Here is a 25631-nt window from a genome sequence, read left to right as displayed (position 1 = left end):
AGGCCATGGAGGGAGGCACAAGGCTGGGGGTCCCCGGCTCATTCAGGCAGCCCTTGGGCTGCCCACAGTGCTGGGGAGGAGGGTTCCTGGGTTTGCTCAAAGTTTGCAAAAAGATGAGTTGGTGATGGGCCCAGCAAGCGCAGTGCTGGGGGCCGGGCCCCAGGTCCAAGGCGGGGCCGATGAGACGGGATGGTGTGGATGCAGTCATGGGTAGAGGGCCAGACACAGAGCTCAGGGAGAAGACAGACAGACACGCAGAAACACTCCTACTCAGAGAGGCAGCCTTTTCTGACCCCTCCGCTGCCAACCAGAGCCCTGCTGCCTCCCATCCACATCCAAGCTGGCTGCTCAGGCATCCCTGGCCCCATCCAGACCCCGTCGATCGGCTCTACACCAGGCCCCATTTGGATCCCCTCTGGTCACTCGCTTCACACTGTTCCCCTCCACACCCTATCTGATCACTCAATCCCCCCATATGGACCCAATCTGGTTACTCTGTATGCTCCATCCCCCATACAGACTAGGCCTGGTCACACAGTCTCCTGGTCCCCCATGCAGACCCAGTATGACCACTCAATCTGCTCCATCCCCACACAGACTTAAGCTGGTCACTCAGTCCACTCTGATCGCCACACAGACCAAGCCAGTGTCTTCCACCCCGCTCTGCCCCAAGCAGTCCTAGTCAGCTTGCACAGGCGCAACAGGAATGTAGGCATGAGGCAGTGACAGCGGCCAGGATTTGGGAGGGGCTCCCATTCCTCTGTCTCCTCTCGGCAGCAACCCCCGCAAAGCAGAGCAAATGGATGTGTAAAGACAACAGTGGCTGATGGACTCGGGTGGGAAAGACGAGTCTTGGCCTCTGCAGTAGCCTGAGAAGGAACCTGGGAGGAAGTTTGGGGCACATTTGGTGAGGGTGAAGCATGGCCAGAGCAGGGAGCTCTCCCTCTCCCAAGTCCAGGAGCAGCGCCGTGATAGCCTCTGGAGCTGGTAGAGGTAGCTCCGTCGGCCTCTGTCCCCGCCCATCACTCTCGGGGACTGAGCCTGCCCCACGCTCTCTGCTCTCTAAGCAGACTCTTCCTGGCCAAGGTGGCGCCGACTCGGTCTCCAGGGTGGGCACTGTGGTTTCCTCAAATACTCCCTCTAGGGTGACAGCCTCAAGGGAAGACAGACCCCACAGGGGCGTGACCACACGGGGAGGCCCTCTGAAAGACTAAAGAGGGGCAAAAAGCTGGAGACAGTCTCCACCCGATTTGACCCTCTTCCATGACCCTGTTCACATCATGTAACTACACGCAGAAGTGATCCTTCTCCGTGTGCACACACTCAGCGTGCCCGCGGGTGGGATCACGGCCCGTGTACATATCATGTCACTACAAAGAGGCAGGCAGTCAAAAGAGAAATGGACCAATCAGGTTTATTCGTAAAGCAAATCCAAAAAAAAAAAATCCCATCATAATTTTGGAACTTAAAAAAAAAGTCTGTCGTACAAGATGGCAAAGCATTTCACGTACAGTGCGTTTCTTGACAAATCCCAGGGGCTTCACTCCCCAATTTACTCTGAACCAGAAAGGCCAGTTACCAAGGTAACTCTGATACCACGTGACTCGGGCTGGGGCCTCTCTGGGGTCTGGGGGCTGCCTAGCACTTGGGGTGTGTCTGAGGGCACACACGTGTGCGCACAGACAAGCCCGGTTCTGCCTCCCAGTCTGGCTGTCCCGTCTTCCCTCCCAAGGGTCTCTGGGGAGAAGGCAGGGAAGTTTAAGGGAGGAGGTTGTAGATGAGGGGGCAGAAGTTGGGGCCCACAGTACCCTGCACACAGTTTCCTCAAGGGGAAAACAGCGAGTCCTACCAGGCAGCATCTCCGTCTGGGAGGGGAGCCGGGACTTGCTGTCTCTCTACTGGCCATCGTCTGTCAGTGGAGGTATCTATAGCCTGCAGGGTTTACCCAGGGGTGGGTCAGAGGTAGGTGGTGGAGCCTGAGACCCCTCATCTGACTCTGCCCCCCAGCACTGTGCCCCTGGAGCAGCCAGCTCCCACAGCATTTAGAGGACCCAAAGTTGAGGCTGGTTTCCTGTAGGGGTCCGGCCAGGGGGCAGCCATCAGGGATCCCTGGGTGGATGTGAACTGGACACCCTTCCCTCCCTGGAGCCTGCTTCTTCTCCCAACCATGGCCTTTGAGAAGGGGCTGTGCCTGAGGGCTGGTGGTGGGGGCAGTGTTTATGTCCCTCTCAGTGAAGGAGCAAGCCTCCCTGGGCTGCTGGCTAATCTGCAGTTTGGTGAGCTCTCAGAAACTGGGAACATTCTCCCTTCCCAACTCCAGAGGGGGGCTGGAAGAGAGACCACCCAAGGGGGGGCAGTTCTCCAAACCTGGGAAAGCCATGGAAAAGGCCAGAGGTGCCAGCCCACCCAAGACTCCCCACCCTCCTGCCCCCACCCCGTCCTTTAGATGAGATGGCCACCAGGCCCCTCGGCTCCCAGCTGCTCCCCAGGAGGCTGGAAGCCCTGCGTCCCCTGGCCCAGGGCCCCTTGGCCCCCACTAGACCCGAGGGCCTGTGATGATGAAATGGCAGCATGGGCAGCATCTCACGAAGATGGTTTCCAGGCTTTGAAATGGGCTGAGAGATGAGCGTCCGCGAGAGGGTCATTTTTTTTTTAAACTTTGGAGCAAGGAGAACCCGATGTCCGGCCCTGAGCCAGCACGCTGGCTCCTGTGCCCTGGTCTCCAGGCACCGCCGAGGTACTTACTGCTCACACCGGCAGTGGGCGCGCCAGGGGCGCACGCAGGGCTGGGGCGGGGTGGGAGGGGTGGCTGGGAATTTCCTCTGGTTTAGCCCCGAGGGGGCTGCCCAGCCTGGGGCTCAGGGAAAAAGTCCCAGGCTAACTGGGGACAGTCTGTGAGAGACACGAGCAGAGTACAATCACGAGAACCGGCACAGGTCATGCAACAAAACGAGGAGAGAGAGAGAGAAACATGATTAGTGGAGAGAGAGAAAGAGAGAGCATGTGAACAACACAGAAAAGAACACCCAGGCCTGGCCCTCAGAGCCCCTCATTTCTCCACTCCTTCCCCCTTCGCCTGCCTGGGGGCCACACCGACCCCACTCAGGGCTCCCGCTGCCCACCCTGGCCCTGCCTCTGAGCAGAAACTCGGTCAGCCCGCTTGGAGGGGCCCTGCCCACACCCTTCCTGGTCACTGTTGTCCCAATCCCCGCCACCTCCCCTTCCCTGGGGGCTACACCACTCCTGGCCCAGGAGGGGAGGGGTGGAGGGCTGGGGCCAGGGGCGCTTTGGACTCGGCAGGCAGCTCAGGGCAGAACCCAGAGGCTGCAGTGGTAGCTCCCAGGGGGCCCAGGCAGGGGCTTTTCGGGACCTCACTGCTGTTCTATGTGCTCATGGGCAGGAAGGGGGGCCTGGCCACCACCCATCCCCCGTGCCAGCCCCCTCGCTGCTCACCTATGGTGGGACCCTGCAGCCCCAGACGCAGCACCCCAGAGGACCAACCCACATCACAGAAGCAGGGATGGACGAGACACATGTGAATGCACATGGCAGGACAGAGGGAGCACTCCGAACTGCCCAGAGGAGGTGGTCTGGGCCCCCAACTGCAGATGGGGGAGGGACCCCCCCTTCTGGGAGAGGAGCAGCTCCTCCTGGGCTGTCAGTCCCAGGCAGTCCCTGACCATAGGGGCGCCCTCCTGGCATCCCCCCGTGAGGCCCTACAACCCCTGCCAAGACAAATCCCCTGAACACTGACGCCATGCCAGCCATGGTACAGAGGAGACTAGATCATCCCTCACAGACACACAGACCTGAGGTTTCAGGAGAGACCAAGAGGTGGAGGTGAGGGGAGGGTGCTGCTGACATGACTGGGATGGCTTGCCTGAGTCCCAAGGGTCTAGCCCTGGAGGTAGGGGGTGCCCTTAGAGCCCAGCACGTTGCACTTGGCCCCAACCCAGGTTCTAAAAGTGGAATTGGAGAAGCCCAGCCCTTGCTGAGGCCACTTGACTGCCCTTGGGTGTGGAATGAGACTGGAAGGGCCCGGGGGGGCTGCATCTCACCTCTCCATTCCTGTAGGGTCCGGTCTCCCCCGCATTTGCCTTCCTCACCTCTGGCCTCCCCCACACTCACTCACCGACTCACCCGAACCCCACGCCCACCTAGGACCATAGCTGCAAGCAGGAAAGGAGGCAAATGGGAAGGGACTCAGGGGTGCCGGGTTGAGGAGACACCCCCTAAGGACCACACACCCTCTTGGTGATAGATAACCTGGGTCTCACACACCAGCTTTCAGAGGGAGGAGTGTTCTGGTGAGGTATGAGGCTCAGAGGGGTCTGGGATCTCAAGAGAGCATCCTCAGGAGCGTGAGAACTTGGAAAGGGGGCGGGGCAGAGTTTGGGGATGGGAGGGAGAAAGGTAGGTGGAGTTGGGCATCTGGGCTCCAGAGGGCAGGCTCGGAAGGGCCCCAAGTACCTCCTCAGCCTTAGAGACCGTGCAAGCCAGGACACTCTGGATCCCTGAGACCTGGGGCTGCAGCGAGGAGGTTCCCAGGAGCAGGGCTGCCGTGGCTATGGGGCCCAGGGCCTCCAACAGGAGTGCACAGGCTTTACAGGCCTGCTGCGGCATGGCAAGAGGGCTTGTGTCCTGTGACTAGCTGGTGTACCTGCCAGCACGCACACATCTGCACTCCGCGTGTGTGTGCACGTGCATGCACGTGTAGGTGTGTGTGCATGTATGTATGTGTGTGCGTGCATGCACGCCCTCAGCACATGGAGAATACTGGCATTGTCTGGGAGTACTGAAGAATTTGCGCCTGACTGGAGTGAATGAGGGATCCTTGACAGGTGGGCCTGGGGCACCCATATTTGAGGCACCGATCCCAAAAGATTCAGCGTTGGGAGGATGTGAAAGAGGGCCAAGGAGCGCCATGGTGATGCCACTCAGGCTGAGCTCTTCCTGCTGGGGCCTGGAGTGAAGCTGGGGGGCTAGGCTCACCCAGACCCTCCCCTAGGGCCCCAGGAATTTTCCTTGCCATGATGGTGGCTCCTGAGGTCGAACAGAAGGGCTATAGCTAACCCAAAGCAGGAGGGGGGGCAGGGGCTTTCCTCGGCCCATGCCTGCCTTGCTAAGCAGGAGCCACACCTTGGCTGGGGAGTCCAGCCCGCCCCCGCCGCCAGGTCCCCCTGTTCCAGCCTCTGAGACCCCTGCCCAGTCCCTGGCCCAGCCCAGAACACTAGCCACGTTCCTCTCAGGTGCCTACAGCAATCCCAGGGAGTGGGGAGGGGTATGGGGCCAGGCGAAGGGGCTGGAAAGTTCCCACGGACAGAGAAGTGGGCCTTGGGGGTACTGCTCTGGGCAGCGTAGCTGTGGGATGAAGCCAGATCAGGAGTAGGATGGGGGTGGGGGCCATCGGGGGAGAGTCAATCACCCACTGGGGGAGGCCACCCAGGCCAGAGGGCACTTGCTCCTCTAGGCCTGAGCTAGCCTACAGCTCCCCTGCCTGCCCTGGGCACAGGGGTGTCTTCTGTAGACTAAACGCCACCTATCACTGACTCAGCCTTCCTCGCCCCGGCACTCCTTCTTAGCTCGGTGTTGTCATTCTTCTCTGGGTCGTTCATTGCCTTCAAATCCCTGTGTCCACAGAATAAGTCGATGGTATTCCATGGGTAGAGGTAGACTATGGGCTTTATATCTTCGGACCAGAGCCCCATGATCAACTTTATGTGCTATGTGCAGGTTCTCATAAAACTGAGATAGTCCCATAACGAACCACTAGCCATGGAATATTAGAATATATCCCACGGTGACTAGTATTGTTTCATGGCCCCCCTCCCCCCCTCCCTGACCCCCACTGAATTCACGGGAAAGTGGTCGTACACTGGTTGGGATGTCGTGTATTGCTGCTGCAGTCCCTACCGCCGGAAACGGGGAGAACTCTGGGTGGGAGGTTGTTTGCTGGTCTGTAGCGCTTTCATCTAAGCTGCCGGGTGGTGGCCCCCTCTAGTCCTTCGCTCACCAGCCGCTCCCATCAGAAGGCCACCGGAAACTCCCACTTGACCATCAACCCAAACAGACAACGTGAAAGCTAGAGTCACTCCAACAGGTTCCTAAAGATAAACGCTAAACTCTAGAGTGGTGGTGGAAGATGAGTTGGTTCCGCATGCTGTGGGGTAAGTAAGCTTGTTACGTACGGAGGGCAAGAGGCGTCTCCCAGGACGCGCCTGGAGCTAGGCAGCCGGCATCAGAGCAGGAATGCTACTCAGCTATGGAGACAGGCTCTGGTGGGGGTGAGAATCCTTGCTGCTGCCTTTGCAGGGACCCTCCTGCCAGATCCCATGCACCATCTGTGCCACACACACACGGCCTGAAGGGAGCCGTGTAAAGACCAAATCAGCAGCTGTCTGGCATTTCCGAATCACACCCGCCCCCGCCCTGCCCCGACACTGGGTCAGTGGCCTGAGTCAGCGACTCATGCTCCACTCCTGCCCACCAAGCAGCAGTGCCCCCGGGGCTCCTGCCAAGAGAGTCCTCAGCAACCTCGCGGGCCATGTCATCTCTTCAGAACCCCACGAGACCAGCATGTTAACCTCCTTACCGGGGGCCACCAGTGAGGTTCTAGCAGGCTCTTGCCTCGTGAATTCGGCTGCCCAGCATCTCCCTGGGCCCCCAGACTCCACACCTCGAGATTGAGCGCAGGGTCCAGGGTCACCCATGGAACTAAGGAAGCAGTCTGACTGAATCTGGAATCATCGCTACAGGGGGCGGAGGTGAAAGGTCAGATCGACATGCCTCTAAGAGGTTTCCTACCTGCTCTGTTAATTTCTAAAATTTCTTCCTGGGCCAGCGGGCATGTGTCACTCTGAGTACTGTGGTGTGGAGAGTTTACGACAGATTTACAATAATTGGGAGATCCCAGCTGCGGTGGCCGTGGAATATGCTTCTTTTTTTTCTTTGGTAGTTTCTGCTTAGCCATGGCTAAGGAGTAATACATCCCGAAATTGTTCACAATGACGGGCACGGGCATGGCGATGGTCAGCACACCCGCCAGCGCACACAGCGCTCCCACCAACATGCCGGACCACGTCTGCGGGTACATGTCTCCGTAGCCCAGCGTCGTCATGGTGACCACGGCCCACCAGAAGCCAATGGGGATGTTCTTAAAGTGGGTGTGCTCACTGGCACTGGGGTCATTGGGCTGCGCCCCTATCCTCTCAGCATAGTAGATCATGGTGGCGAAAATCAGGACGCCCAGAGCCAGGAAGATGATGAGCAGTAAGAACTCATTGGTACTGGCGCGGAGAGTGTGGCCCAGGACGCGCAGGCCCACGAAGTGGCGGGTCAGCTTGAAGATGCGCAGGATACGCACGAAGCGGACGACACGCAGGAAGCCCAGCACGTCCTTGGCCGCCTTAGAGGACAGGCCGCTCAGGCCCACCTCCAGGTAGAAGGGCAGGATGGCCACAAAGTCAATGATGTTGAGCGAGTTCTTGATGAACTCCACCTTGTTGGGGCAGAAGACCACACGCATGAGGAACTCGAAAGTGAACCAGACCACACAGACGCCCTCGATGTAGGTGAGGAAGGCCTCTGTCTCCGCTTCCCGGTAGTAGCGCACTTGCGTGCCGTTCCGAACGTTCTCGATCTCTGTCTTGTTCACGATGGGGTTGAAGCGCTCGTGGGTCTCCAGGCAGAAGGTGGTGATGGAGACCAGGATGAAGAAGAGGGAGGCAAAGGCCACATACTGTGGAGGAGAAACACACAGTGTCAGAGGGGAGGCCCTCTCCCCAGAGCAAAGAGACCCCGGGTGCCTCTGGGCTGGGTCCAGTCAGGGGCTGGGCTGTGGAAGATGCCTACAGGATGCCCCTCCTGACATAGGCCAGGCTGACAGGCCACCTTTCCCTCTTCAGAGCACGGAGCATGGGGTTAGGAGGCTCGGGGGTTAAGAGGTTGTGGCAGAGATTGCTCTGTTTTCACAAATGCCTCTCCTTTCCTCCTGGATGCACGGCTAGACCATATCTCCCAGCCTCCCTCGGGGCTGGGTGGGGTCACGTGACTGCGCTCAGGCCAGCGGACAGTGCGCTAAGGCTGGGCCTGGCTCACAAAACCTCCTGCTCAACCTTCCATGCCTTCTTTCTTCCCCCAACTTCCAGTCAAATGCTGAAGCCCTAGGAAGCCAGCAGGGCCACCAGAAGGAAGCAGCCTGGGTCCCTGAAAAGAAAGACAGCCACTACATGGGTGGGAAATAAACTTCTACTGTCTTAAGACACTGTGATCTGGAGGTGATTTATTAAAGCATTTACTCCCCCCCATGCCAACTAATAAAAGTGACCTAGGTGGCGGAGGCAGAGGTTGGCAAAGAAAGGAGAAGGAGGAGCTATGGTGGAGGCGGGCCCCTCAGAGGCCACATCTCCCATCCTTCTTTCGTCCCTACGCTAGTCTATTCACTCTCTTTTTCATGGATCTGTACCTCATTCATGCGGTCTCTTCATGTTCTATCCTATGTGGAATTGCAAAAGATATATCTGCCCCAGGGCCTTGCACACCTCTTTTACCCACTTCTCTCTATCATCCCAGGAACTCACACCACCATCCTGGAAGTGAGTTCCCCATCTTGGAGATATTGAAATAGAGGCTAAGTGGTCATTTGTCAGAGATAGTGTGTTGCAGTTCAGGCATCAGGAGAATTGGACCAGGGGTCCTCAAAGGCACCATAAACCATAGGGTCTGCTTCTCTCCTACTGCTGCCTGCCAGCCCCAGGGTAGGGATGTGGGTGGGAGGGAAGAAGAAGCTGCTGGGGCGCTAGCCTTTCCAAACATATGTGGGCGCTTGCTCCTTTCAGACCCCCTCCCTGGTGAGAAGGAAATGGCCAGGATAACCCAGCCTGTCCAGAACCACCTGCTCTGGCCCTGAGCCCCTTGAGAAAGGTTCAGAAGACTCTTTGGTTTGGTTTGGTGGCCCCAGCTGATGACCCCCTGGGCTTCTCTGGCCCCCAGCAGACATGGGTACCCAAGGAAAGAGAGTCAAGCAGCTATCTGAGTTTCAAACCCTCCTACTCAGACTGAATTCCAGGCAAGGGCGCTTCTTACAGCCTCCAGTCGAGGTCCCTGGAACACTAACTCCTGGCCAGGGGTTCTCCTCCAGGGGCCCAGCTGGTCATGTTCCCACTGCTCCCCTCTCCTCTGGACCCCCCTTCGCCCAGACTGTCAAGACAGACCATGGTCAGTGCAAGGCCCTCTCCCTGGAGGCAGCTCTGGGCTATAGTCTAGAATGGGTGGCAAGTTCATTCTCCAGAGCTGCCTTCATAGAAAACTTCAAGGAGTGCCAAGGCCCCACCCTGTATCTGCCACAAGAGGCAGCCATGCTGCTTCTAGCAATTTCTTTAGTTTGTACTGATGCACCTCCCCACCTGGTGGTGGCCCTGTCTGGGCTGACCATGGCCATGGGACCTGGCACCCAACCTGGCACAGATCCAGAAAACAAGAACTACGTAGACCTTCCAAGACACATTTCAGGTTGGGGGAAGGGGAGAGAAAAGGGGAAGAGACAAAGTCAGCATCAGCATTTTAGAATGTCAGAGTAAGAGCAGCCTTTAGAGATTATCTGGTCCAAGACACTTACATGCTACAGATGGGAAGTCTGGGGCCCAGAAACAGGAAGTGATCTGCCCAAGCCACTCATTATGGCATGCTAATACTCCTGCTGGTTTAGAGCATCGTGCAGTTTTCAGAACCTTTGTCCTAGATAGACTACTATCAAGTGTGACCCCTATGCATCCTTCCATCCATCCATCCTTCTTCCCTTTCCTCCTTCCTTCCTTTCTCCCTCCCTTCCCCCCACTCATCTTTCCTTCCTTCTATCCTCTCTCCCTCCTTTTTATCCACACATCCATTCATCCTTCTTTCCTCCCTCCCTCTATTCCTTCCTTTCTTTGTTCCTCCCTCCCTCCTCTCCCTCTCTTCCATCCATCATGCATTCATTCATTCATCCCTTCCTCCTTCTCTTCTTTCTTCTTTCCTTCCTTCCTTCCTTCCTTCTTTCCACCTACCCATCCATCCATCCATCCATCCATCCTTTCTTCCTTCCATTCCTCACCAGGCACCAGGTTATGCCCAGCACAGAGTGGAATAAGACCCCAGCCCAACCCCCAGGGAGGCCCCTGCACAGCTGAAGGTAAAGGACACACACAGAGACAAGTACAATGCAGTGGACTGAAAAGGTGAGCCCCCTCAGCCCTGTGATGCAGGTGGGCTTTGGACAAGGTGAGGCAGGGACTTAAGCCAGGTCTTCTGACTCCAGAAACAGCTCTTTAAGGATCCAGATAGTGCTGACCTGGGACACCACAGAGGTAGACCAGGAAAGCAAAGTGGAAGCAACTGGAAGAGGTCACCAGCTCTGATCCAGGTTTATCCAGCTCCAGCGCTCTTTCCATCACCAGTTGTCAAAGCTCTTGGAGCTAAGAACACATCCCCAAATGCTGGGTATTTGGCCCTAGATTCCCTCTGGAGGGCCCCGTCTTAGAGCTTGGAATTCACAGCCCAGGTTCCCAAGGGGTGGGTCACATTGCTCCCCTGGCCTTTTTGAGAGAGGGGAGGAAGAGACACACTGTGAGTGTCTAAGGGATGCCAAGAGGTAGGGTCCGCTGTGCCCCTGGGCTCCTGATCCTGGCCAGTGGTGTAAGGCAGGAGGCACTGCCCCTCCCCCTGCCCCATCAGCCATGGCATCCGCTTCCCCAACCATCCCACAGCTATCCTCCTCTGTCCCCTCGACTCACGTGGGACTCTCTCTCAATGGGGCCACTGCCATCAAAGCCAGCATGCTGTAGGCTTCAATCTCGGCCACGCCCAGTACAGTACAGCCTCCACCCAGCTACCAGAGGGGGCAACCGTTGGAATCCCAGCTCTCTGTCTGCCACCTGGCCATGCTGCCCACAGAGAAAAGCCCTGACTCCTCAGCCTGGCACATGAGGCTCCCTGTGCCCTGGCCTCATCGACTTCCCAGGGTCCCCTCCCTGCTGCACACAACATTCTTGCCACATTCAGCTGTCTGCTATATCTGACCGCCCCCCACCCCATCTCCATGTCTTTGCACTGCTGTTCCTGCCTCCAGGGTGTTCCTGCCGATCTCCGTATGGAAAAACCCATCCGTCCATCGGTGCCCCACTAAGTAGTCCTTCTCCCGGGACACCTTTCCCGGTGAGACTTCCGTCTTGGCAGCTGGGGCCCTTAGGAGGCAGCAAATGCAGGGACCACCCCTCCCCAACAAGGAATGTCTAAATCCCCCTCCAGTGAGGCAGTGAACCTGTCTCCGACTCATACTTGTTAGTGCTTGCGGAGTCTCACGGGAACAGCTCAGAGAGGGCACTGATGTCCCCGGAGCCTTCTCCCTCCCTCCCAGGTGCCCCCAAAGGCCCTCAGAGCTCTCGTCCCATTTGCTCCTCTCACAGGACAGGTTCTGATGGGAAAACTGAGGCCCAGAAAGAGGTCAGGTCTTCTAAAATTAGGGTAGACAAAATCCTTGGTTCTCAGCCAGCAATGGCCATCCCGTCTAGATTCTTTCCTCTCTGGGCCCCAGTGACCGAGGAGTGGGGCTGGGGGGTGGGCAGCAGCAGCCAGGCCTAGAGCCAGACACCAGGACTTCTTCCCCAGGGGAGCCGGGGAGGTGGTAGCCAGGCCTCCTACCCGGCCTGGGCCTCCTGGGTGCCTTCCTGGACTCTGCAGCCCGTGCACCTGGTCCTTTGTCACAGGCAGGGCCCCAGCAACATCTGGGTCCCAGTGGGCCCTTAGGGGGGCTGTGAAGGAAGGTGCCCCTGGCTTGCTCAGACTGCCACAGTCTCCTAAGCCCAGTGACTAGCAGGTCAGCCCCAGCGCATCAAAGCCAAAGCAAGAGCCCGCAGCCAGGTGAGTCCCCAGCGCCCTCCTGTCCATCCTCAGGGAAGCTGAGCCAGGAAGGAGAAAGGAGAAGCTGTCAAGGCTGAGGACCTACTGTGCGCCTTTAATCCTCCCACAGACCTGGTGAGACAGGTGGTCGTACCCCATTGCGCCAAAAAGGAAACCCAAGTACAGAGAGGTTCAGGGACTAAACCAAGGTTTAAGGCTGGTGATGAAACTGAGGCTTGAATGCAAGTGGATCTGGCTCCATAATCTAAGCTCTGTCCACCACCAGAGGTACCAAAGCTCTCAGGGGCTAACAACACAGCTCTGCGCAATGGGGAGCCAGCCCTAATTATACATGGATGGCTCCATCTTGGAGGTTGGCACCCACAGCTTGGACTCCCTGAGGGCAGGTTATGTCTGTCCCCAGTGACGGAGAGAGCCAGGGTACTTGGATCCACAGGCTGGATCCCAGGCACACCTGAAATGGTCTTGGGCCTCATTGCCCAGGGCTTGCTAGCACCTGGGGCAACGGCAGCCCCAGGGCCGGGGAGGCTGCCCCGTTCTGCTCAGGGAGGCAATGCCGACAGCAGCCCTGGATGGCTCAGCCTGCATGCCTACCTGGCCCACCTCTTGGCAAGACCCAGAGAGGGCAGGCTGAGAGATGACCACAACCAGTTCGGGGAGATCAGCCAGAGGGAGGGGGTGGGTGCATAGGCACGGGAATGGGGAGTTCCCGGGATCAGCTCATGCTGACAGGGAGGGAACCTCTGCCTGGCGGGCCCAGGTAGCAAGCCTTGGAAGCCGTTTCTGCAGTCACCCTGGGCTGTCACTCTCAGGACTGTAGGGGCTGCAGTCAAGGGCTGGGGGCTGCACCCCATGTGAGCTGTCTGCCTTCCAATCCCCAGTCACCCAGAGGACAGTCACCCACAGACATGCACAGCTACCCGGAGCACGCACCTCACCTGTTATACCTAAGTACCCACCCTGTGGTGCATGACCGCACATACACAGAAGACACAGGGACGCATGGATCGTACTGAAACATATCACTGCCCACCAAGCGTGAGCACCCAGGCGCTGTACCACGAGGCGCGCAGCCCCATACCTCCCCTCGCAGCCTGTGCGTGTGCACTCGGAGCACAAGGACGGTCACCACACCGTGCACCTCCTACAAACACCCCAGACCCCAGGCATTGCCACACAGCTGTCCCCTCCCCTGCCCACCTCGCCCCCGCTGGGTGGGACTGACTCGGTGTCTGTCTCTCCCGCAGGACGGCAGCCCCAGCTCGTCTCGCCTCAGCCTCCTCAGCCTTCCCTGATGCCCTCACCCGTCTCCCTGCCCAGACAGTGCCAGCTCCTGGATCTCCCATCTCTACACCTGCCTGTCACCCACCGGCTTCCTGATTTGCTGCCACCTGCCGGACCCCGTCCCCTTCCCTCAGCCCACCACAGCAGCAGCGCCCCACACCCAGGGCCCAGGCCAGCTGGGAGGCCAGCCCTCCTGGGCTTCTAGTCTAATGGGGGCACAAAGGGAGCTTTGCCCAGCAGCCCAGGGCCAACTGTCACCCAGCCTGGCCGCACCTCAGAGGCCACCCTGTGAAATTGCAAGACAACGCAGGCAAGATAGCCTGACGGCGCAGCATAAACCCAAACTGGTAGTGCTGGCTTTTCTTTCTTTCTTTCTTTCTTTTTTTTCTTTCCTCCAGAATCACAAACTGTGAGAGACCCACCAATTGTGTTCTAGAAAGAGGTAGCCATGGCAACAGAGCGAAGCATCCCATTTCTATGGTAACCGGGGTGGTGAGACTGTTGGCTGTAAAGTCAGACAAACCTACTAACGATCTGTTGACTTAAGAAGATATTTTATAAATCACCAAGTTATTTTTATCATAACCCCACCCCTGAAACCATAAATCAGAAAGGCAATTTACTATCTATTAAAATGACCAATATGTGCTATGACTTTCATTATAAATTATTTATGCCACAGTCATCTTTAGAAAATTGTGCTTGTCTTTTGGAACTGTTCAGGGGTTCACCGTGGGGATCTGTGTTCTTGCAGTTTGGCGTTCCAGGAGCAAGGCGATGGCTGTAATGTGGTGCAGGGACCAACATTCTGGTCTGGCGGCTCACTCGCTGCGTGACCTTGGCAGGCCACCTCCCCTCTCTGGGCCTCAGTTTCATCATTGGTACACTGAGGGCTGGACTTGGTCCCTTCTGAGGATTCTGAGGCCGGCTGAGGCTGTAGGCAATGGGGCTAATCAGGGGAGCCCTGGCTCATGTCCAGGTCCCAAGCCCCTAGAGGCTTCAGGTCAGTTTTTCTGCCTAATTAAGTCTGCCCAGCGGGGGTGTACAGCGTTTGAGTTAATCCATGCAGAGTCAGTGATGCAGAGCAGGAGGGATGGCCAATTGGCCTAAATAAATTGTCAGTCGAGTTGAGTTTGGAAACTGAATTAGACTCGTGTGGACTTCCTTGGGCTGGGCATGCTGAGCACATCATAGCTTATGGGGGGGCAGGAGGGGTCTTTGGAGTCCAGTCCCATTTTGGTCTGTTGCTAAATGCCTCCGCATGAACCCCCAGAGGCCTGGCTGTGTCCTGAGCAATCTGTCCAGCATCCAGGTCTCCACCCCATTCCTTCGCACTAATCGTCCCCTTTTGGCACGCAGCTCAGGGAGCAGCAGGTGGGAGGTGCTTCCCATGGTGTGGAGGGTGTGAGCGGGAGTGTGTGAAAGTGTGTGCAGAGAACATGCCGTGTAGAAGGTCTGTGTGCTGGGAGGGGAGTGTGGGGGAGGGGAGAGGTGGTGTGTAAATGTGGAGTAGCTGTGTACATGGTGAAGGTGTGTCACCTGACTCTAGGCATGTGCCAGAGGCTCATGTAAGTGGTCACTGTGTGTGATGTATGTGGTTCATATAGGTGGTAGAAGTGTGTTTGTGTGTGCACAAGGACATGCATGGGGTGTGATGTGTGTATAAGGACATGCATGGGGTGTGATGTGTGTGTGTATAAGGACATGCGTGGTGTGATGTGTGTGTATAAGGACATGTATGGGGTGTGATGTGTGTGTATAAGGACATGCATGGGGTGTGATGTGTGTGTGCATAAGGACATGCGTGGGGTGTGATGTGCATAAGGACATGCATGGGGTGTGATGTGTGTGTATAAGGACATGTATGGGGCATGATGGTGTGTGTGTATAGGGACATGCCTGGGTGTAATGTGTGTGTGTGTGTATAGGGACATGTATAGGGTGGGGTGTGTGTGTGTGTGTGTGTGTGTGTATGTGCATCTCCTAGGAGAATCAGGGTCTGACTGGGCACTCTGGACATGTGTTCTCTGAGTTAAGACCATGACCCTTGTCCATGCCAGAGATGGTCCCTCACACACTAGCCGAGGGGGGTGGTGCCCCTTCCCTGGGACTGTCTCTGACTGAGAGAAAAAGGGTAGACAGGGTGGAGGTGGGCTAAAGGCCACTGCACCAGCCCAGGGAAGGCCACAGGGAGGCAGGGCTGTGCCCAGATGGGAATCCCCTCATCCCACTGCACTAGCCCCCTCAGTCCTGGGTGCTGTAGCCTGGGTAGTGGGGGAACCAAGGGCAGGAAAGGCCATGCCCAGGCCTCAGGGAGCCCAGACTTTTCCAGTGGGACAACAACCCCCTTCACTGAATTCATTCTCTGGATTCCAGACCCAGGTCATATCCAAAAAGGGCTGCGTCAACAGCTAGGCTGGCAACTTTTGAGGTGGCAGAGGTTCTGTGTTGCTTTCATTCCAAGATGCACATTTTGGAAATGAAAATGTCATAAAATATACACAGCCTTAAAATAGTATATCTTCTCATATCCCCAACATGCTGTTATTTAGCTCATGGCATAGTTGAATCGATGGTACTTTGGACTTAGAGAAACAGTCATTAGAAACCCAGAGCAGCAAGACAGAGGGGCCCTCAGAGGTTCTTTATCCAAAAGCCGCCCCTTGTGGCCGGAATGGGGAAATGGAGGCAGAGCCTCCCACCCAAGGTCCTGGAGCTTGCAGGGTGGAGCAGGGGTGAGAGTCAGGTTCTCCTGAAACGTCAGTTCTGGGCTTTCATCATGGTGGCCTCTGAGCCTTTGCTCATTTAACACGCGCTCCCAGGCCTCTCTGTTCTCCAGGTCCCGCCTGCCTTCTAGATCCTGGGTCAAAAGCAGCACGAGTCCGTCTGTCAAAGGAGGCAGCAGCTGGAGCAGAAATGGCCGGCCCTTGAGGTCAGACCAGCCTGGGTTTGGGGCCCAGCTCGGCTGGTGACCTTGGACATCGCCCCTTTCTGAGCCTTCATTCCTGGACAGGGAAGGGGTGAATAACATTCCCTGCCTCCCGGCTGGTTGTGATGACGGGATGAAACAACACAGAGAAAGTAAGAAGGAGGTGCTTGTACGCGTTGTTGCTTCCGTCCCTACAAACTGGCCACCTCTCGCCTCAGTGGGCCCTCCCACCCGGCCCTCTCCCATCACAATAGCACCTTCCGCATCAGAGCACCTCAGATGTAAACAAGCCAAGAATCTTATAGTCACGGAACCGCTGAGCTGGAGGCACCCGGGAGACTGAGGCGGACACGCCCCTGCGTCACAAAAGAACACGACTGTCCTTCACAGAGCAACCCCATGCCCGCGCTCAGCCATGTGGCACGAGTGAGGCCGAGCCCACGCTTCTGTGCAGGCCTGGCCGAGCAGCACGGTGACCAGTCTGCCCCTCCGAGGGCCAGTCCTGGTCCCTGAGGACAAGGGGAAGGGTGTTTCCTGAGGGATGGCCCCTGAGGGACCCAGTGGGATGGGGTCAGAGGAGAAGTCTCTGGATTTAACAACAAGGAGAACATGGCCGGGGGCCTAATCCAATGCCCTGGAAGGGTGGAAGGGAAAGCAGGGAGTAAGAGGCCCTCCCTGGGGGAGTTTGGTGGGGCACGAAGGAGGCGGGAGCAGGCAGAGGCCAGTGTGCTGGGGGAGCACCGCGGAGTGGGCATGCAGATGCAGAGCCCTTGGCCACACCCAGAGCTGTGGGTGGGACCAGACATTTACCTTTAATTTGTGTCCTCAGGCGTTCTGATGCCGCCAGCCCCATCCTGGCACGTGGGATCCATGAAGCCAGATAAGACCCAACTGCCTGGCAGCTCTGATACATAACGGACCTTGTCAGCCTGAGACCACATTTAGGGCCTGGGAAACAGGTGGCAAAGGCAGAAGGAGAAGAGTCCTGGGCTTGATTTCAGAGACCTGAGTTCAAATCCCAGCTCTGCCACTGGCGGTGTGACTGCAGGCAAGTCACTTTTTGGAGACTCAATCCCATCATTCTTAAAATGTGGACAATAATAAGAATAATAACACAGTCCAGGAAGTAAGGCACTATTGAAGGGCCTGGGGGAAAAAGCCAGGTGTCTAGGGCTTCCCCAGATCCAGGGTGGAATTCTAGGGCAGGAAGAAACCCCAAGACTGCCAGTTCCTTTGCTCACTGGTATTCCAGGAGCTGGGCCAAGGCTTCCCTCCACAAAAATCCAAACACCGCATTTTGGGTTTTTTTCCACCCAAATCGTTGGGGGTAGGAGAGTGACTGCAAGGGGCAGCAGCAACAGCTAAAGGGAGAAATGTGTCTAACCTCAGGGTTTTTTCCCCTAATTTTTTCTGCTCCTGTTGTGACCACTTGCCTGCAAACAGCAAACCAGGAGCAAATGACAGCTTCGTGACAGCCAACAGCACAGCCCGCGGAGCCTGTTTCCTGGGGCCGCGCACCCAGGGGTCCCAGACCCCGCACTGCAGCCTCTAGCTGGCGAGGGCCATGCTGCCCAGGGCGAGGGTGACGTAACATGCCCACTTCCATGGGGTCTTCCACGTGACCCCCGGCCTTCGTGCTGGGAGGAAATGAGGCTTGACGGGAAAGGACACCCAAGGTCACGCGATGAGCTCCGGGCTTTCCGGCCTTACTCCAGTGACAAGAGGGAGGCTGATAACAGCAGCTGCCTGGTCTCGAGCAGCCCTGCTTCCTGGGCTCTCTGTGCATCGTCTCATTTACACTTCACACCAGCCCAGGGCGGTAAGTTCTGCTGTTACCACTGCTTTTCAGACAAGTCTGAGGTTTAGAGAAGAGAAGATTCTTGCCCAAGGTCTCAGAGGTTCTCAGTGGCAGGATCGGTCCTACTTCAAAGCCCTGCATTTCAGGCCTCCCCCAGGTCCCTTAGGCAGCCAGGCAGGATGTCCACAGTGCAAGTCGGCTTGGCTGTGCCCCGTGAGATGGACATGCCTGCTCCAGCTTCGTTTCGACTTTAGCCAGCCACAAGGCTGGGTGCCTTAGGAGAGTGGGGCTGCGCTGTCCCAGCGCACCCCTGTGGTCCCACAGGCCAGGAAGGCTGGGTGTGAGGGTCCCAGGAGGGGCCATCAGGAACCAACTTCCCACCCACTCCTGTGACCTGAGACTCCCTTCTGGAAAATAGATAGTGAACACCCTCTCCCATTAGCATCTGAAACTTGGAGAAATACCAGTATTCCACACAGGAAATTCCTCTTCTAGTTTAGGACTTCGAACTGTGTCAACTGTTTCCTGACATGCCTGTCTACTTTTCTATGGTAAACGATGACTTATGGAACCCTTCATATTTCCTCTTTCGCTCTGACTGCTAGGGAGCTCAGTTAAATTTAATGCTCAGTTCCAGACCAATCTTTTACCTGGGTTTGGGGTATCACTATTTCTTCTCTTCATTATACAAGTCTTATTTTTTCTTTTATCTTCTTCTTTATTTCTAAGGATTCTGTTGTATGTGTATCTCATGGGCCTCAAACATCTTTGTGCCACAGATTGGAATAAGAAATACGCGACTGAGACTCCCAGATGAGGAAGTGAGTAGGAAGGCGGGGGCAGTTCAATAATCCCCTCTGGAGTAACCCTGAGCAGACGTCTCTTCAGGTGACCGCCAGCGATGGGGAGCTCCCGAAGCCACATTCTGTCTTTGGACAGCACTCCAGACATGCATTTCTTTCATGTTTAAGACAACCTCCCTGCCTCTTTCTCCCAGTGATCCCAGTTCTGCCCTCTGGGGTCACCAGGACACACCTGCTCCCCTTTCTCCCTCTGACGGCCCTGCCCACACCTGCAGATGGGCCTCGGGACCCACCCTGAGCCATCCCTCCTGTGCACCAGGCTTCCGCCAGCTTCCGTCCACACTCCTTTTCTTGGGCCAGCTCCCCGGGCTGTTTCAGAGCCTGGTTTTGTTAAGCACTCACTGTGCGTGGCCACATGGATGGCACACTTTGCCCTTTTCAATGCTCACAACCACCTCAGTAGCGGGAATATTTGTCTCTGTTGAGCCTCACTGACCTCTGCTATAAAGTAATAATGACGACTGTTGCAAACATGATCTCATTTATCTTTAAAAGCCTCCCCAAGGGAAGTGTCATTAACTCCACTTTGCAGATGAGAAAACTGAGGTTCAGAGTGGTTAAGACGTGTGCAAAAAAACCCCAAACCCCACACAGTTCGGAAGTGATGAGCAGAATTTGAAACCAGGTCTCTGTGACTCTAAAACCAGCACACTGCAGGGCTTCCACTTACAAATCTCTTTCATGTACACACACACACACACACACACACACACACACACACACCAGCTGAGCCATCAGCCAGACAGCTTTGATTGCCCCCATTTGGCAGATGAGAAAACTGAGGCTCCAAGCTCCATGAAGTGTCCACTAGGAATCCACTGGGAAATTTCCCCCCAGTGCCCACTTATGTTTTAGCATCGAGTCAAGGGTCCCGACTCCCCACAGGGTGTGCATGTGTGTGTATATATATATATATATATATATATATATATATATATATATGTGTGTGTGTGTGTGTGTGCGTGTGTGTGTGTGTGCGTGTGTGTGTGTGTGTGTGTTGGGGGGAGAGGAATAAAAAGATGACCCCAAGAGGAAGAGATCAGGGAGGGCAGTGGACACAACCCAGGTGGGACCACAGCTAACTGCCCACCTGTGCTCCCTCCAACAAAGATTTATGCCTTATCCCAGGCCTGCGCTGGGCACTGGGTACAGAATGAGCAAAAACAGCCACAGCTCCTAGCAGGGGAGACTGACATTTATCAGATAACCAGACAAGCAAATACATACCTGTATGAGGGACGAGGGCTTTGAGGGGAATGCACACGGCATTCGATGGGCCTTTAACAAGTATTGGGGTTGGAGTGGCTCCCACGAGGAAGTGACAAGTGTACAGAGGTTGGAAAGATGGGTAAAAGTCACTAGGGAAATGCAGGGTGCAAGGAAGAGCATTCTAGGCAGAAAGAATGGGAAAAATTCCCGGTCCTCACGTTCCTTGACCATCAGCAGCATCTGAGACAGCTGATCACTCCCTCCTTTTTGTTACACTTTCTAGGGCCCTGCAGTCTCTTGATTTTCCTCCCACCTCACTGGCTGTTCCTTCTTGATGTCCTGTGCCATCTTGTCCCCAGCCTCTAACTCTTGGGGTGCCCCAGAGTGCAGTCCTTGGGCCTCGTCTCCATCTATACTCATTCCCTTATCGATTTACCCAGTCTGAAGGCTTAAATACTATCACCTATTCAAACACCATTGACTGCACACTCCCAAATATTTATCTGCAGTCCAGCACTTCTCCTGAACTCAGGACTCCATCATCCAGCTCCCTGGAGGTCTACTAACCGCCTCTCCAGCTCAGCACGTCAACTGAGCGCCTGTACCACCTCCACTGCTGGCAGCTCTCTCCATCACATGAGATGGCAACCCTATCCTCCCAGACATTCTTGCCAAAAACTCTGGAGTCATCCTTGACACTGCTCTTTCTGTCACACCTCACAGTTAATTATAAGGAAATCCTCTTGGCTCAGATTGAAATAAATCCAGAATCTGACCACTTCCCAGCACCACTATTACCACCCCGTCCCAGGCACCATCAGCTCCCCCTAGATTATGCTAAGAGCATCTTTTTTTTTTTTTTTTTTTTTTTTTGCTAAGAGCATCTTAACTGGTCTCTCGGCTTTCAATATTCCTGGTGCTCTAGGACTGTTTTCAACACAGCAGCCAGGTGATCCTTTCAAAATGTAAATCTGATCGTGCCATTTCTCTCCTCAAAACCCTGCACTGGGTCCCCATTTCTCTCGGAGGAAAAGCCAAGGTCCTCGCAACGCCCTGCAGGTCCCCACGTGATCAGGTCCTCCATTCCCCTCCGAGCTCCTCTCCTATCACTGTCCCCCTTCACATGTTCCAGCCACACCGCCTCCTCAAACATGATCCTTAAACACATCAGACACATGCCCGCCTTAGGGCCCTCACACCGCCTGTTCCCTCTGCCCGGAGCCCCCTTCCCCGCATCCTCATGGCTCATTCCCTCGCCGTCTCACGAGGCCCACTCTGACCCTTCTAGAATCTCAGCCAGCGCCCCGCACTAACTGGATTTTCCTTCCTCTGCTTTCCCCCATTAGGCACGTACCATCTGTGAACACTAACTTTTCCACAGCTTTATGGAGGTATAACTTATATAAAATATACATATACCTTTTATATACAACCTATACAGTAACATTTACCCATTCTAAGTATCCAGTTAGACGACGCTGGCACGTCACACCCTCCAATTTTCTTATTTTCATCTCTGTTGTTTGTCTCTCTCTACCCTTAGCGTGTAAGGTCCATGAGGTGGCTGGATCTGAGGACCAGGACCGGCCCCGCCTTCTCGCTCAGCCATACCGCGCCCCCCGCCACTAGTCGGGGAAGAGGGGCCCCTTCCCCGGGAACCAGGAGCACAGCTAAGCAAGAACACAGCTGCCCATCCTGTGTGTCTGCTTGTCTCAACCCATCCACCTACATGATGGGTACCACAAAGTTTACTCCCGCAGCCTCCTTAGGAAGCGACCCCTCCTCCGATGTCTACTTTCCCTCGCCTGCACGGGCAGTGCACACAAGCAGTGCACACTGGCTCACCGATACCACATCTGCCTCTACCCTGCGACGCGCACAATTGTTGATTTCAGACCCATGTTTACACCAGCACTGGCCACACTTACAGCAGAGGTGTGGCCACCCTGGGAAAAGGATAATCTCTATCCATGCATCTATGACTAACCTGGCCACAGATGCAGTCGCTAATCATTCAGCTGTGCTCTCATGGGCTCCTTCCTCACAGAGGTTGTGTGTTACACTGGCAATGGGCAGTGACTGAGCGCAGATCCAGGTCTACACTGGCAGCAGGCACAATCACGTTCATCTCTTGTCAGCGGGCACAAAGACATCCCCACCGGCCGTGAACGTGGATGAGGAGAGTGGGCACAAGGGCACGAAGTTCCTTTTCAGAGAGGGCCAGACATGGCCTCCCCTCCCAGCAGGCTGCCAGCTAAAGGCTCTCGTTGTGGAATTCAACAGCCCGAGTCCTGCCTAGGGGAGAGAACTGGCGTGGGAATGTGGAATTCAAACCCCGCACGCGGGGCCCTGGAGTGCAGAATCTGGAATCTGGGGCACATGGCGAGGAGATGAGGCCATGTCTATTCCCAGCGCCTTGCGATCACTCAAGGTGAGGAGAGACTTGGGCTGTGTGACTCCCAGCGCTGCCCGCCCCCTCCCCACCCCACTCCCGGGCCTGGCCCAGCCAGCCCAGGCTTAAAAAAGCACCAGGAAATGTCACTTTCCTTTTGAGGCGGTGCGATGGGAGGAGAGGGCCCAGGCAGGTTAGCTGCCGGCCTATTCAAAGGCAGGGAACAGTGACAGAGCCTTCAAGTCCTGAAGCCCATTTCCTACCCAGGCTGGATGGAATTCCAGCCCCTTCTCGTGGGCGGACGGAGCCCTGTCTAGTGCCAGCCCAGAGGCCCCAGCCTGCCCGACAGCCCAGCCAGGGTTCTGACTGGGGCTGCGTGACTCCTGTGTCTGCCCAAGCCAGGACGGGGCCTGTGGCCTGAGCAGGCTCAGGGACTCAGGGGCTGTGGCTGGACCAGGTACCGTTCACTGTGCTGGGCCGCTGTGCTAGGCTGGCTCAGGGTGGCAGCTCTGGGCCCTGGCCACTGACTGCCGAATGTTTGGCCTGGATGATGCCTGCTGCCTGCTCCCACTGTGCTACCATTTCCCCATCTGCAAAGCGAGAGGTGGCTCAGACACCCTCCAGCTCCTCTTCCAGGGTCCCTGTGTTACCCTCAAGAACATCTCGATCCTACCAGAGACATAGCCTGGATGAGAGATCAGTGAGGGTGGATTCCTCCTGAGGGAAGGAAGCTCCAACGCCATCCGGCCAGCCTTGGACGCAGCTTTCACTCATTCGTTCATGCATTCAATCATCGAACATTCACTGCATGCCTATTGTACACCAGGCTCCGCTTTTCACAACCACCTCTGCAAATCACAGCTTTCAATAAAGTTCCCAGCACAGAGCTAGGCACATAGTAGGAATTCAGTAGTGAGGGTAAAGACACCTACTGTGTGCTGCGTCCTGAACTGGGCTCATACCTAGCCCTCTCACACGCCCCGTCTCACTGACTCCTGCACCGCCTCTGGGGTCCTCACTGCGGCCGCCGTCCAAATGCCACAAAGGAGGAAGCTGCGGCTCGCGGAGGTTTAGGAAGTTGCCCGTGCTCACGCATCTGGGAGGTGATGGAGTTAGAAATCGAAACCCAGCTCTGTGTGACTCCAGAACACATGCTCTTAACCACTCTCCTGGCCCCTCAACAAACGCTGATGAGTGAATGAATGAAACTTTGTGTTGGTGCAATTTTGGGTTCATGAGTGTCCGAGGCCATCAGTGTGCACCCGTGTGGGGAGCACGCGTGTGCAGATGTTTGTGTGTTTGCATGCAGAGCTGTTTCACGGATGGACCCGCCCTCCACTGTTGTCGTGGTCTCGTGTGCACTGGAGCGGTACCCAGCTGCAGCTGTGACTGTAAGGAGCCCTTCAGCGCACCGGGCACTCTCGCCAGGACCTGGTTTCCCAGGGAGATCGCCGGGGGCCAGTGTGTGTGTGCGCGCGCGCGCGTGCATGGTGGATGGGGGTGGGGTGCAGCCCGGTGCTGGGGAACACTAGAGCCAGGCTTGGGGAGGGGGCCTGGAGTGCTCAGCACTGTGCCTTGTGCAAAGGGAGAGCCTTAGCTCCGGCTGGAAGAGTCTGCTCCCAGCTAGCTCCCAGCTAAGCCACTAGGCCCTGCCAAGCTCAACTCTTGGCCCCCTGTGTCTGTGGGCCCTTGACTGGCCCTTGCTAGGCAATCAGAACAAAAGTCTTGGAGCTCACGTCTAGAGTTTGGGAATTGATGCAAAAAAGCAGCTGGGTGATCGTGGACCTCAGTATACCTGAGCAAGGGCCATCCAGGGCCTCAGGAGGGGCCCCTCCTCAGCCAAGGGGCTGAGCACGTCCTGCCAGAGCCATCAGGGGGGGCTTGCTCGCCAAGGCTGGGGACCTGAGGAGGAACAGTGGCCTCCCCACCCCAGAACAGACTGAAATCCCAGCTATGCTCAGTGCGGCCTGGGGTTCAGAGGCCAATCCCCCACTCACTGCCTGCCCTCCAGTGGCCGCAGGTAGTCTGGAAAACTCCGGGCCCTGAGGTCCTCCCTGTCACATGGCTCTGCCTGTAACTTCTTTCCAGCCTGTCCTGGGTCTGCTCCATCAGAGCCTCTCACCTTTGAGATTGAGCCAGTCCCTCAGGTCAGTCCCTGCCCCCAGCTCTCAGCTCCCTCACTCCACAAACCATCCTCACATCCAGCAAACCCACACATGGGCTGGGTGGCTCCATCCTGCCTTCCACCCTGAAGTCCTCAGCTTCCAAACCCCATCCTCTAGGATGTTTTCATTTAGTGAGAGGTAGGACTTCCCCTCCTGCCTTGAAGCCAAGAGACTAGAAATTTATCCATCTACCCTCACATCCATCCATTTGTTCACTCATTCGCCAAGCTACCCCCCCAGCTGGGTATCCCTTCATACATCCTTCCTCCCATCCATTCATCCGTATCCACCCACGCACCCATCATTTTATCCATTCTTTCATCCACTTGTCCATCACCCATCTGTCCATCCAACTACCTCATTCTTGACCATGGAACCTAAACATAAGAGCACAGGAAGGAACACGAGCACTGCTCTAGCTTACCTTCTTACTTTCCCCAAGAAGACCTGGCCATGTTTCCCTTCCTCAATAAAACAGGGATAATATCTAATCCTTCTACCTCACAGGGCTGTTGTGAGGTACATTGTTTTAGCAAAGATTTATTGATTCCATATTATATAACAGGCACTATCATTTCTTAAGGTGGTCCTTGTCCTCTAGGAAGCTGCAGCTGGGTTGGGGAGACATGCCACCCTAATAGGGTAGCGGGGTCAAGGGCAGGAAAAGTTCTCTGGGAGAGCAGACTGTTCAGGAGGGGAATCAGGAAAGGCTCCAGAGGGGAAGCCTGTTCCAAGCCGGCCTTGAAGGATGGATCCATCTTAGCTCTGCAGAGGTGGAAGAAAGGGCATTCTTGGTGGAGTGAACAGAATAAGCCAAGGCAGGAGGCAGGGGAACTAGGGCATATCCTGGGGGAATGGCTGGTGTGCCTGGAGGCCAAGGGTGGGCAGTCTGCAAAGACACGATGGATGGGATTTCCTAGGCTAGCACAACAGGGTCTGCGAAGAGCCATGAAAGCGGAAAGACACGTCAAGTCAGTACAAACCACAGTGATTTCTTACTCCGAGGCGTTTACTCAGATCCCCAGACTGCCAGTCAGGGAAAAAATATCTTCTTGGTGACCCCCAGGCCTCGGGAGACACGATTCCTGCCGCCTAG

General features: G+C 56.1%; 1 protein-coding gene across 1 annotated transcript in view; it reads right to left on the bottom strand.

The window, feature by feature from the left end:
* KCNC1 (potassium voltage-gated channel subfamily C member 1) overlaps positions 1–25631 on the bottom strand; it is a 43562-nt gene that overhangs the window by 3690 nt on the left and 14241 nt on the right. The window contains exon 2 of the mRNA XM_029208343.1: positions 6805–7738. Within this exon, the coding sequence (XP_029064176.1) occupies positions 6805–7738 (934 nt within the window). The remainder of the gene's footprint in view (positions 1–6804; positions 7739–25631) is intronic.

This window comes from Monodon monoceros, unplaced genomic scaffold, assembly GCF_005190385.1.
Source record: "Monodon monoceros isolate NGI ecotype Baffin Bay Population unplaced genomic scaffold, NGI_Narwhal_1 Super_Scaffold_7, whole genome shotgun sequence".
NCBI lineage: Eukaryota > Metazoa > Chordata > Mammalia > Artiodactyla > Monodontidae > Monodon > Monodon monoceros.
This window is presented reverse-complemented; position numbering and strand designations above follow the sequence as displayed.